General features: G+C 39.3%; 1 protein-coding gene across 2 annotated transcripts in view; it reads left to right on the top strand.

Moving 5' to 3' along the window:
- Window positions 1-318: 318 nt before the first annotated feature.
- GLT1D1 (glycosyltransferase 1 domain containing 1) overlaps window positions 319-13,271 on the top strand; it is a 57,281-nt gene continuing 44,328 nt past the window's right edge. Inside the window, exons 1-3 of one of the 2 annotated variants that reach the window (XM_050714168.1) lie at window positions 319-456; window positions 9,075-9,223; window positions 12,783-12,888. In XM_050714168.1, coding sequence (XP_050570125.1) covers window positions 389-456; window positions 9,075-9,223; window positions 12,783-12,888 — 323 coding nt within the window. In that variant the 5' untranslated portion in view covers window positions 319-388. The remainder of the gene's footprint in view (window positions 457-9,074; window positions 9,224-12,782; window positions 12,889-13,271) is intronic. The other variant, XM_050714169.1, reaches the window with a different exon arrangement.

Raw genomic sequence — 13,271 nt, 5'->3', positions numbered from 1 at the left:
GCGCTGGCCCAGGCTGCCCGGAGAAGCCGTGGCTGCCCCATCCCTGGCAGTGCCCGTGGCCAGGCTTGATGGGGCTGGGGGCCCCAAACCATTCTACGATTCCCTCTGTGCATCTGTAACGGGGTTCTGCCCGCTGTAGCGAACATTGCAGCTCCTCACCAGACCCTTCCCCTGGCCTTACAGCCTTCCTGACATTAAGCGCGGTCTTTAACCTGGGGGACCTGGAGACGGAGCCACCCTCAGCCCGCCGCCTCCTCAGGGGCCGCCCGTGGCCCCGCCGGGTGTGCCGGTGGCCGCCCGCTCCGCCGCGCTGTTCCCGAGCCCGCCGGCAGGTGAGGGAGGCACCGGCTGAGGTGGCTGCCGGCCCGGCCTGACGGGAGATGCCGCTATGAGGCTGCTCTTGCTGGCGTGCCTCCGGGCGAAGACCGGCAACGCGACCACGGCTGAGAGGATACAGTAAGTGTCCCGTGAGGGGGCCGGGGGGGGATCCACCCCCGATCCACCGCCTCCCCAACATCCCCCATCCGCCGGCGCTGCCCGTTCCCCGGCAAGGGGGGGAGGCGGCAGCGGCCGCCCTCACGCCGAGCTGCCGCGGCCCTGACGATGAGGAGGGAGCTCCAAGGGGCTGCCGCCATCCCCGGGGGTCCGGGTTCGGGGCCCGGTTCAGGTTCGGCGCCCGGCCGCCATTCAGTGCCTGTCGGCGGCGCACGGAGGCGGTGTCTCCCACCTCAGCCGCGTGGATGGCGGCCGCGGGGGGTGTGTGAGGGGGCGGCGGCCAGGCGCCCAGCGGCGGCTCCGCGGGCCCTACTCCGGCGGTGCCGAGGGGGGATCCGCTGCCGTCCGGGGAGCCGGGGATGTGCCGGGTGGGGGGCTCGGGGAGGCAGAGCCGCGCCGGCCTGAGGGGCTCCTGAAGAGGGGCTGGGGCACGGGGAGGCTTCTTTGCTGCTTTGCCCTACAGCAGGGGAGTAAGGGAGAGGGGGAGCCGAGGGGGTGCCCCCCGGCCACTTACATATATATATATGTATGTATATATATATCAAACACGTTCAGCTCAAGGCAGTCTATTGGCACAGGAGGAGTTCACACTGCAGGGGTGACCCCAGCTTGCAAGCCCAGAGCAGAGATGCCCTCACCAGCGTCACTGCTGGCCCCTTGCACAACCTGGTTAGTCAGTCGTCAGTCAGTAGTGCAGCAGATTCCCAAGGGCTGCCCGTGTTGGGAAATACCCAGAATTAGATGACAAGTAAACGTGAAGAGCGGTAGCTTCTGAGGGCTCTGAAATGAGGGTCTATGCAGGAGTTCTCCTAGGGCAGCACTTCTGCAAGAGCCACTGCCGTTACCTCCTTACTGGGGGCTCTGTGACATGCAGCTCCTGTGGGAATTACAAACGTGAATCTATAGTGCTTTGAAATTGTTTGGACTAACAGTGGTGCATAAAGACACAACATTCTTAATGTCACCATTTAACTTTTTTCCATGAAATATGGAAAAAGCATGTGGGTGATGGCATTTTTAAAGACTTAGCTGTGCATTTAAGCTTTTTATTAAAAAAAAAAAAAAAGAATACCCATAAAAACATGTTTTGTCCTCTTGAGACAGGCTTCTAGCTTGTAATCCACAATTTGGTTGTTTTTCTTAGGATGAGCCTTTCAGAACACCCTCTGCTATTACACATTTTCCTTGACCCTTCCTCTCTGTATTATCACATTTCACTGTTATGCATAGAAACAGTCGGTTGACATTGTTTAAGTTTTCACTCTAGTTGTGTCATACCAAGTTCAGTCTTAGATTTGTGCAGGGCTGCCGTATTGTGTAAGATAGTGGTGAAACGTACCTTCTGCTTTGCATCAGTCACACAGGCATTGAAGTTATAAAGCAGATGGAGAATAAAGACCAGAGAAGGCTGAAGTCTGTATTTTAATAGAATAATTGCCAATAAAATACTTAGATGAATACATTCTTACGTTCTTAATATAGATTTTGTACATGTACATATCAGCATAGAGTTCATGTGTGGTAGTTTGTGGGGAATTCTTAATTTATGTTACTCTCATTTTTTGCTCTCTCTGGATAAAACAAGGCTAGTTATTATTGGGGTAGACTATGTTCATTCTTCCTCCATAAGATTATTTCTTCTACCTTTACAAATTAAGTATTCACTTACTTTCATCTTCAACTTTGAGGAAAGTCTAATAAACATCTAGTCTGTGAAGCAGTTTAGAGATAATCTAGTAAACAGCTGGTTCTGCATTATTTCAAGTTAAACTAAGCGTGAATAAGCCAGTCAAACAAATGCCCATGTATTATTTCAAATTATCTTTTAAATAAACCAGGGTTGGTCATAATCATCGAACATACTGCATCAAGACACAATGGTTTAGCAAGGGGCGTTTGTTGGAGTTTCAGTAACCAGTAATTTTGGTTAGGTTTCTCCAGCTGTGACTCTTGCATGGTGGCCTAAGCCAATGCGTGTTAGTACAAAAGAGAGAATAGGCTTGGTGAGACAGAACAGCACAGTTGACAGATGGTTTAACATACTACCATGTTAACGCAATCATTTGCAGCTATGTGAACGCATCTGCAGTATCTGTGCAGAGTACACCAATTTGCTTTAGCATCCTAATGCTTTATGGACACACCTTACACAAAATGGATGCCGCTCTCTCATGTGCATAGACCTTCAAACAGAAAGAAAGTCATGAATGAGAGGTTAATTTAATTCATGGTCAAAATAAAGGTAGGTAAAGGATTCTAACAGAAATAGTCTTTGAGAATCAGTAACTTATGTCATGCTCAATTGCTATCTTATCACTTAACATAAATGTTATTTATAATAGTAATATAAAGAAGCCCATTTAGGAAAAAAAAATCGGATCAGGAAAAGTAGTGAAGAGTATTAGTTAGAAATAAAATCTGACTTCCTGACTAAAAGGCTGCTCAAGTGACAGCTATCAGTTAAACCATGTAACATAGATACTTAACACTGGTTTTCTTAAGGCTTTACTTTTTTAAAAAATATCTACATGTATGACCAAATGTTTGTTGAACTAATTTGCCATACTAAGGTTAAGTTTATATGGTTACCTTTGTAGCACACATGGTAAGACACTCAGAATAAATACTCAGATTAATATTTGTCTTCAGTTGTTTCTGTATGCATACTTACAAAATTATTTGTTCAATCTATTTTTTTTTTATATTGAACTATGGTAACTTTCAGTCGAGTATACACGAAACAGTGAAATTGCCTCCGGGTTGGACACTTGCCAGTGTAGATTAATTTTATGGCTTAATATCACTGAGTATACTATGTTTATGATGTTATGGCTGTTTCTGTAACTGCTGCATCTTTTCATAAATAATATATTCATTTCCTGAGCTTAAAGTAGCTGGTGACAAAGAAACCAGAATCTAATTTGGCTAGAAATCAGTTCACTAAAACAAGTGACATAACGCAGGTGCTATGAGCTTTGTTTATATTAGTCTGCATAATCTTTAATTGCCTTCAGAAAATTTAGCAGTGAATAGAGAATGAAACACGACACAAAAGTCTTTGGTTGGGCTGCCATTCTTCAGTCCTAGCAATGAGATCAAAAAGGGTGTTAGGAAAGAAAAAAATGAGTCTTCTGTGCCCCTTGAAATGTTCTATTAATCATTTATTACTTTATTAGTAATGGGGAATAGAAATCTTGAATTAATTAGTTAATTAAAAACATTTGGAGGAAGTATTTCATCAATACATAAATGTCTTTTTGGAGAGGAAGAGATTGTTTCAGTTTGAAACGGGACAGTTTAAATAGCTGTTCTGTAAATTTCCAGGTAATCAACTGCAAGAAAATTAAACCCACAAATTCAACAATGCATGGCTTATTGCTTCTCTTTGCAGTATTTTTCAGCACAGGACTTGAAGGTGTACTAAGTAAGTTTGTGGATGACACTAAATTGGGAGGAGCGGTTATTAATTGTGTCAAGGGTGGAGAGGCCTTGCAGAGAGATCTTGACAAATTAGAGGACTGGGCAATCACCAACTATATGAAGTTTAACAAGAGCAAGTGCCGGATTCTGCACCTGGGAAGGGGCAACCCTGGATATACGTACAGACTGAGAGACCAGAGGCTGGAGAGCAGCCCTGCAGAAAAGGATCTGGGGGTTCTGGTCAATGGCAAGTTGAGTGTGAGTCAGCAGTATGCCCTGGCAGCCAAGAGGGCCAGCTGTACCCTGGGGTGCATCAGACATGGCGCTGCTGGCCTGTCAAGGGAAGAGATTGTCCTGCTTGGCTCTGTGCTGGTGCAGCCTCACCTCAAGTTCTGTGAGCAGTTTTGGCACCACAATATATGAAGGACATAAAACTCTTTGAGAGTGTCCAAAGGAGGGCTATAAAGATAGTGACGTGTCTGGAGGGCAAGACACATGAGGAGCAGCTGATGTCCCTGGGTTTGCTCAGCCCAGAGGAGAGGAGCCTAAGGGGAGGCCTCATGGTGGCCTGCAGCTCCCTCATGAGGGGAGCAGAGGGGCAGGTGGTGAGCTCTGCTCTCTGGGGACAGCGACAGGACCCGAGGGAACGGCATGGAGCTGGGACAGGGAAGGGTCAGGCTGGGTGTTAGGGAAAGGTTTTTCACTGAGGGAGTGGTTGGCACTGGAACAGGCTTCCCAGGCACGTGGTCATGGCACCGAGCCTGCCAGAGTTCAAGAAGCATTTGGACAGTGCTCTCAGACACAGGGTCTGATTTTTGGGTGGTCCCATGTAGAACCAGGAGATGGACTCCGTGATCCTTGTGGGTCCCTTCCAAGTCAGGATATTCTGTGATTTGTTGGAGTAATTCTGATCCCCAACTTTACTTGTATTTAGTCTTACCCTATCTGCCACCATTAAAATCACACAGAAAAGCACTTGTACGGGAGGCAATCCTCTTCTCTTCAGGATACTTTCTTCTAAGAGGTCTTTTACCAACCTATGTCAGTTTGCACAGGTGCTGGTAAATTTCTGCTGTTTGTGTAGCCATTCCAAGAAAAGGACAGCTGCAAAAGGCAAGTGGTCATCCTCAACATTGGGAACTGATACTCAATTATTTGTATGGCCTGCTCTTGATGTACGCTGCATCCCAAATGTTTTGCATGACTAGACCTATTTATAAGGCAGGATTAAACCTTGTAGAGTTATTTTGTCCTTCCAAAGGACAATTACTGATTTCAGAATGTAGGGACAGAGGCAATATCAATCCATTTTTAATTTCTGTTCTTATTCACAGTGGATTTTCTTCATACTTCATTCCAGCCAACACAAATTGTGTGTGATATTTGAAGAAGTTTGAGAGAGAAATAAAATGAAGAATACTTTACTTTAAGAACTATAAAAAAATTCAGTACAATTTGCAAAGGAAACAGAGAAGATTGAGTAGGTTTCAAGTCTTGTAATTCCACCAGTTTCAGTGGGAATTGTGAGTATTCGGCTGTGGCCAAGTTTCAGAAAAGGCAGTGGAAGTCACTCTGCTAACTTAATAAGTTTTGGATCATGCTGTATAGATTTAAGAATAGTTCATGCATAGCTGCTTTACAGAATAGACAGCCTGGGGAAAGAGGTAATTAATATTTTTGGATGAAGCCTAATGTCTGCTGCTCAGAAAATGTCAGTGCATCTACCTACCAGAAACATTTTGAAAATCAAACATTCTTTGTCTGTAAGTAATTCCATTAAAATATTGGAAAATTTGAACGTAAAGGTTTCTGAGAGGGCGATGTCAGAAAATAAAAATAGTTTGAAAACTACTGTATCTTAGAAGTAAGCATACTTCTAACTCATTTGTATTTTAGCTTCAGCCATGCTGTGTTTGGAGCTGCAGAAGAGTTTCTTCATATGAGGACCTGTGAACTGCAGCTTCAGGTTGGAGGAAAGAAGCCTTCTAAGTCAGGATAAGTGAGAAGTAGTGATCAATAATGTAGGAAGGAAAAAATGAAATGTAAAACATCACCTAGTGTTTCGTAGTTGTGTTGGAGAAAACTGTTTTTCTATAGAAGTCTTTAACAAAGTGAAAATGTGTCAGTACGGGATTACACCTTTTAGCAATATCCCTCTGCATACCCTATAGACCCAGAGCAGACACTTACATACGTATGTGTCACTTATAAGCCTCTAGATTTCCAAGGAGTGTAAAAAATAAAATGAAAAAGATGACTTCCCATAATACTAAAATGGGGTTGGGAAATATTTTATCCAGTATTTAGATGTACATAAATATCACAGTGTCAGCAGTGACAATTACCATCTTCTCTAAGAAATCATCTTTCAAGCTTACTACTGAATGACTGAAGTTTTCCCAGTTTGGCTACTTTCCAGCAAAACAGGCCAAATTGGAATCTGACAGTCAGCTCCATTTTAGAAATATTATTCTCCCCAAATAGTGAGTGCCATTGGCTTCATGAGTCTTTCAGTAGAAGGGAAAGATGAAAAAGCAAGGCAAAATCTGGATCGAAGCAATAAACACTGGTAGTTAGACACTTGGAAATACACCTCATACAAAACTGTGATAGAGGGAAAGTGTAGCCTTGAAATTTGGCATTTTCTATCTTGTCTTAGATTCACAGACAGCAGGAGATGTGTTCATTTTTATTTTTCATGTAGAAAGTATTTGTTTATGAAATGGCAAAATAATGTGAATACACTGTTCCTAGGAGGAGAAAATATGGGTAATGTATCTCTTATGTCTTGGCTTGATTCAGGGACATCTGTGACTTCATAGACAGATCAGCCTTCAAAAAAAAAAATCCCCTGCAATAGCTTTGCAGCACCCTGTTATCATATTCCTTGATAACAGCATATGTGTGAAAATCACAGTCTGCATTTTTTTTTTGGTTATAAAGATGAAATGCCATTGAAAAAATAGGAAAATATAACTGTAAATTTCAGTACTTAAATAGTACCCCCTAACTGGTTCTACATACATACATTTCCATATATGCATAATTTGAAGCTTGTGACTAATTATATTGAACTTAATGGTATGTTTATGGGATTAAGATCTCCTCACATCTGGGAATTCTAATTATTCTGGGAAAAAAAATCATAATTTTTTCCTTCTTAAGCCATATGCAAATTTATTACATGCTCCTGAGTCATTATGTGTAGGGAAAAAATGAAGTAAAAGAGATAATCCACAATTTCTGAGCACTGGAATACGTAAGGGAGTCCCTCTCTACCACAGAAACAGCTGTCATTCAGCTGTGAGATTTGGAGCTATGGAAACTGTGGAGAAAGGTCTCATTCCTAGTGTATTACAATAAAGAAGCTTTAGATCAAAATTCTCAGCTGAGTTTCTTGACTCCTGATGTCCTGAGAGAGTTATTTTCAAATTAATTGTAATATGCAAACATATTGCTTGTACATGATAGTGATTTATGGTAATTGGAATACTGATGGGAAAAAAAATCTTTTAGACTATTTAATGAGCACCTGTGAACTTATGGAACGCATGTACGAGCATCCCAAGTATTTGCCCAAGAGATTTTTCTTTCCACAGCTGTGAGATTTGGGCATCATTATTTAGATATAAATTGAGAACCTCTTTCAAATGGCAGGCAGGTACTTGGTACAAGTTCATGGGACAACTGAAGTAAATAATTGCTCAACAGTGTAAATAAAGAGCTCACAATCTGGCTGCATTTTATTATTTATTAGTGCTTATTATAATGTATTGGTCTTGTTTCAAACAGTGAAGTTAAAAGTAAAATGAGTTTCTTTGAAGAATAAGGAAGAAATACAGTACCATATGTTATGCCGATGGAGTTCTCTCTGATATAATGCTAATACATTCCTTCCAAGGCCTCAAGACATTTTACAACATTTTTAGCACCAATTTCTGCAGTAATGACTAACTTTTGCAGGACAGAAAATTACATTCCTTGGGAGGATATGAAATGATCAAGAAAGAAAACAGCCAACGTTATCCAAGAAGCTATTGAGTTAGCAGGATTTTAATGCCAGAACAATTAATATGCTATGAGAAATAAATCAACTGGAACAATATGTAATAAGCAGAAAACATTCTTGTGGTCTTTTTGTAATACTCAAAACATAAACACTAGTTATTTGAAGCAATTTTATCTACATGTCAGCAGATACAGTGTGCTAGTTTCTATCAAAACATGTATTTGCTCCTGTATGTATTTTGTGGGAATTGTGGAATTGTGGAATTGTGGGCCTAGTGTGTAAAAGAAAAGACCGAAACAAAGCTCACTGAAATGCCTAAAGTAAAACTCCCTTTAATCAATCATTTTAATGGCTTTAGCAGTCTTTGAATCAAATTTTAATGTGAAGAACCACTGTATATAAAGATGAATAGGTAAACTGACACTAGGAGAGGTGTGTTTTGTGTGTGCGTGATTTTGTTTGTCAATTGAGATTTTTTAAAAGGACTGAAAGTTTTTGAGTAATCACTTTTGTGTTGTTTTTCTCTTAACTTCAGTTATCCCATGACTGTTTTACAAATGGGTAAACAAAGACAAGAAGCAATTAAACAATCAAACAGAAAGAGAATACATTTTCAACCGTCCACTTTAATTTATGTATTCATTTTTTGTATTTGCAAAGACTTTTTGCATTTTCTCTATTTTTAATAGAATTATTTAGCTGGACGTATTTCTGTTTTCTTTCAAGTGGTAGCCTTTCTCCAGAGCAAGGGGCTGAGGATGTCCAAGACCAAGGCTTACACACTTGATTCAAAGTGAATCTTTTTAACATCTTTAGAATCTTTTGAGTAAAAGACTAATCCAGAAAGGTGCTGATCAGAGTTCATTTCCATTGATTTCCAAAGGTGGATTGACACATGGCAGGCTTGGGCCATAAAGTGGGTGCAGACTATGATGCTTGGCAGTGTGCACAATGGTGATGACAAAAATGTTTTCCAGGAAAACCCCTTGTTATAGCTCCATGATTGCTTGAATAATGTTAGCGTAAACAAGATGAATGTAGGAATAAAAATTAAGAAAAAACATTTTGATTAAGCATATTTAATAAAATGAAATGTGTGCAGCATTAACATATTTTTTTTCCTCTTGTTCCATCTGCTCTGATAATGAAGGAGTCATCTACATGCTGCAGGTCATATCTGTGTTCTTAAAGATGCTTTCAGGTATGAAAGTCCAGCTGAAATAGCAAGTCTAACCTCTGCAGATAAGTTTGATGCAGCCCTGGCCATTCATCTTTATAAAGGAGGCAGACTTCTGCAAGGTAATTAATTCTTTTTCTATTTTGCAATAAAAATACTTCTTAAAAAGGTACTGAGAAAGAAGAGAATGAATACAAACAGTTATAAATGACAATAAATGCATAAACCCACACGTAATGTAGTTATTCTATTTATCCATTTCAACAAATGTTCAGAAACACTGAAAATCTTTCTCTGTGGGAGATCTGATCCAGAGAGGAGGGGACTAAATAAATGTACTTTTAAAGCACTTAATGCATTTCATAATTAAGTAGTTTAACTACATTAAGATAAGAGCATTATATTAACATTAAGATACTTTCAACAAATGTGCTTTTTCAGAGGACAATAGCTTGGCTAAGTATAGCTCAGGTCAAATGGAAAATAGAAAATAGAAAATAGGCTAATTTGATTTTTCTGTTAAAAAATGAGTCAGTTTTTTTTGGACATGGAATAACTTAGAGTTGTCGTTCGTGCCAGCTAAACTGTAGGAGACAGGATGTTATCAGACAAATAATAGAATTTTCTATGGTAACTGGCCATGTAGAACAAAATTTTAGCCTGCCATTAATGATACAGTAGAAGCACTTGCTGTCAAAATTATAGACACTGTCACCTACTGAAATTGCAAGTGCATATCCATTCTTGAGATCACATTCCAATTGTCCAAATCTATTCACTTGTACAAAGGTACATAATTTGATACTTTCATCAGATCGCAGTGTAAGTTGCATTGTGCTAGTTTTCAGACTTCGGAAGTCTCTTGGCAATTTATACTGGTGGGTTTTCAGAAAGCCTGAATTATTATGTCTAGTATGCTTGTGTATCTTCTGTTACAATGGAGCTCTGATTTCAGTAGGGATCCTAGAATACAAATACAAAAATAATTCTGTGTGATGATCTCTGCTACCCTATGTATTAGGACTTCTCTTGTTGGAATACAGAAACAATTGCTTTTGTGACAAGACCTAGAATTGTTTTGGAAGAGGCTTATGGAAAGTCTTAAAACTATCTCTTTTTTCTGAGGAACAAAAAATAAGGTTGAATTTTAAATGTTTACTGTAAAACTTCATTGTGGTTTTGATTTGGATAGCATCACCTGAACACTGTTGCTATTAGAGTTTCAAAATCCCAAATAACCTGCAAAGCTTGGAATGACTTATAAATGCTCAGTAATTTAAATAAATCAGAGTAACACTGTTCCTAAAAGCATCTGTAATAACTAAAAGAAAGATAAAATGGAAGTATCTGAAAAGAAAGACAGTAAGTAAAAGGATTGCTGGGATGATCCTAGTCAAAGTGCTTGCAATTTTTTTGGAGGAGAAAAGTGATTCATAAGACATTCCTGATTCTGGTAACATTTATTCTTTCTGTATACTTTATTAAGAAATATTTAAGAAACTTAGTTATTGCAGTCATACTACCATTAGTAAATCTTTTGGGCCTTATCACAGAAACTTTGTCAACGTGATTGGGGATGTAAAACCAGCACATATAATAGATGACAGAATAATTATTTCATTTTTTACTGATTAGAAAGGCAATATATATTTGTTCAAGTATTACAGAAAGTCAATCTCTTGAGGATTAGTGCTGTGGTGTTTTGACAGTGCACTTTAATTCTCTTTACCCACAAATATTAGAGTATTACAACTATTTAGAAATGCCAAGTCTTTAAGTAGCCAGAATGGCAAATAGTCCTTCATTTATTTTGTTTGTTCTTTCATCCAGTAATGAGCAAATTAGCAATGCTGAAATGGGAAACCACCAAAAAAACACAACAAAACACCAAAATGATCAAACATTTATTTAAATATAAATCCTCATCTTACAGCTCACTTAATTTTCAAATATAAATGTGAAATGTATAGTAAGTTTTAATCTTTATTAACATATTTTGTTTCTTATTTGCTTTAAGTTTTCCTCATTTGCTTGTTTTTAACCATGAATTTTAATAATGAGAATTCACTGCTTTTAAACTGATTATTTTTATCCCTCAAGACTGTTGGTAGCTATAGAAAGCATCAGCAATAATTTTCACAGCCACGAACATTCAAGGCCAGTTATATTATCTCTCAAAAGCAAGGGTCTCCATCAGCACAGTATCTCCTGATGCCCTGCTTATTGGTCCAATGCTCAGAGACCAGTGATATCTACGGAGTCATCAACACTCCTCCACTTCCATCTCATAGCAAAAATGAGAAAACAAAGCCTATTTTCTGTCTTTCTTGATACACGGTTGGTGGTGGCAGTACTGCCTAATGACTGATTCTTGTTCACAGTCAGAAGGAAACCTTGGCTTCATGTGTTACAGCTAACAGAAATCTGCAAAACTATCATCACCACCTTGATGAGTTTTTTTAGGCTGTCTTACTAGAGGCTGTTTCTTTTGCAAAACTGCAGTGCCATTTGTCTGGAATTTAAAACCATGTTCTTCATGTAGTAATTAGCCACCCTCAGGTTGTTATTTGTTAGCTTAATGTGGTGTAAAACTGACCACTGAATCGTTTTCAGTACTGAAACAATCAAAAGTAAACATTATTGACTGCCATCTTCATTAGTTTAAGGGGAGAACACTTCTGTAACTTGTCAGTTACTAAAAATAGCCTGGTGCCAGGAAAACAAATACTATTACAAAAGAATCTTAAATTTCTATTGGCTTTTGTATTTTCATCTAAATAGTCTTTGGCTTTGTCCATGTAAAGCTTATTGCTGTTAGCAGAGAAGTGCTACACTACCCTACTTTGATGGCTTTACTTGTATTCAGATAGGAATTTATTTTCATGCAATGTATCAAAACTAGGCTTTTAACACAGTGCACACACCACTGGGATATCTGTACTTTTGCTGACACTCTAAAATTTGAATTTTGATAAGGTCTTGTGCACAGACCTTCCTGAGTCAACATACCTTCCTCTGCTCTTACTGTTCCACTGTCGGCATCCTAAGGCACCTTCCAGAACTTGGGTCATCAGTGAAGGTATTAGAGCAACCACTTATAAACACAGATCCATCTTTTGGGATGTAATTAAGCAAAACAGTGGTTTTGCTGGAGGTTGACTGCCTTATTTAAGTGAGTGACTTTTTCCTATGGTATGGCTCTACCTACATATTTTGTAGACACGAAACTGGCCGCCCAAACCATTATATTTGAATTCTTGGGAGGGCAGTAAAATGATTGACCGAAGCTAGATACCTGGAACCAAACTTTAAGGTACTGCATCTTATTAAAATGTGAATACCATTTAAACCATTTATACTGTTTGGTGGGCTGCCAAACGTAGAAAGTAATTGTTTTTACTAAGTACAGACAAAGCCAAAGAAAATCTCATAGCTGCAAAACAGATTGACTTGCTGTGATAGTGCGTTCTTATTATATGTTTCTTTTCAGTTCCAAAACCCTAAAAATTCATGTTTCTTCAGGTTTCATTTTCAAAGGCTTTTGTTTATGTGTGTGTTAGAGTATTATCACTATATATATATATTTTTTTTTTAATATAATTTTCAAAATTATTCAAATCCCTTTAAAAGGTAATGAATCCTGTGCCTTGTCCCCTTCTCATCTTGGTCATTGTTTTGCAGGTAGCAGAATTCCTTTTGGAATCATCTTTGGAGGGACAGATATAAATGAAGATATCAAATGTGAAGAAAAACGTCGGGTAATGGGAGAAGTGCTAGGGGAAGCCAGGTAAAATCTGCGTAGAAGGTTTGTGACAGGAAATTATATCTTTCTAATGGCAGATCTTTTAGGAACTGATCCATAAATGGTTGGAATCACTGGGAGATGTGATTCCAGACAAAGGATAGGCTACTTGATATCCCTACAAGCTCTACTTCTTATGATTTTATGATTCAGTGGTGAATGTAGAGCAGTTTCTTCATAAAATATAGTCTGTATGCAGTCTATTCATTTTATATTTTGTCTACTACAATTGTTCCATCATATTTGTCCATATAAGAGTTGGCAAGGGTAGTGATGAAGTTTGGCTTCTTGAGCTGTGAATTTTCAAAATGACTCAAATCCCATTAAAAGGTAATGAATTTTGTGCTCTTGCTTACTAATCCTGTGCT

The sequence above is a fragment of the Cygnus atratus genome, chromosome 17 (genome assembly GCF_013377495.2).
Source record: "Cygnus atratus isolate AKBS03 ecotype Queensland, Australia chromosome 17, CAtr_DNAZoo_HiC_assembly, whole genome shotgun sequence".
Classification (NCBI taxonomy): domain Eukaryota; kingdom Metazoa; phylum Chordata; class Aves; order Anseriformes; family Anatidae; genus Cygnus; species Cygnus atratus.
The sequence above is the reverse complement of the archived record's forward strand: the minus strand, read 5'-3'. Positions and strand labels throughout refer to the sequence as shown.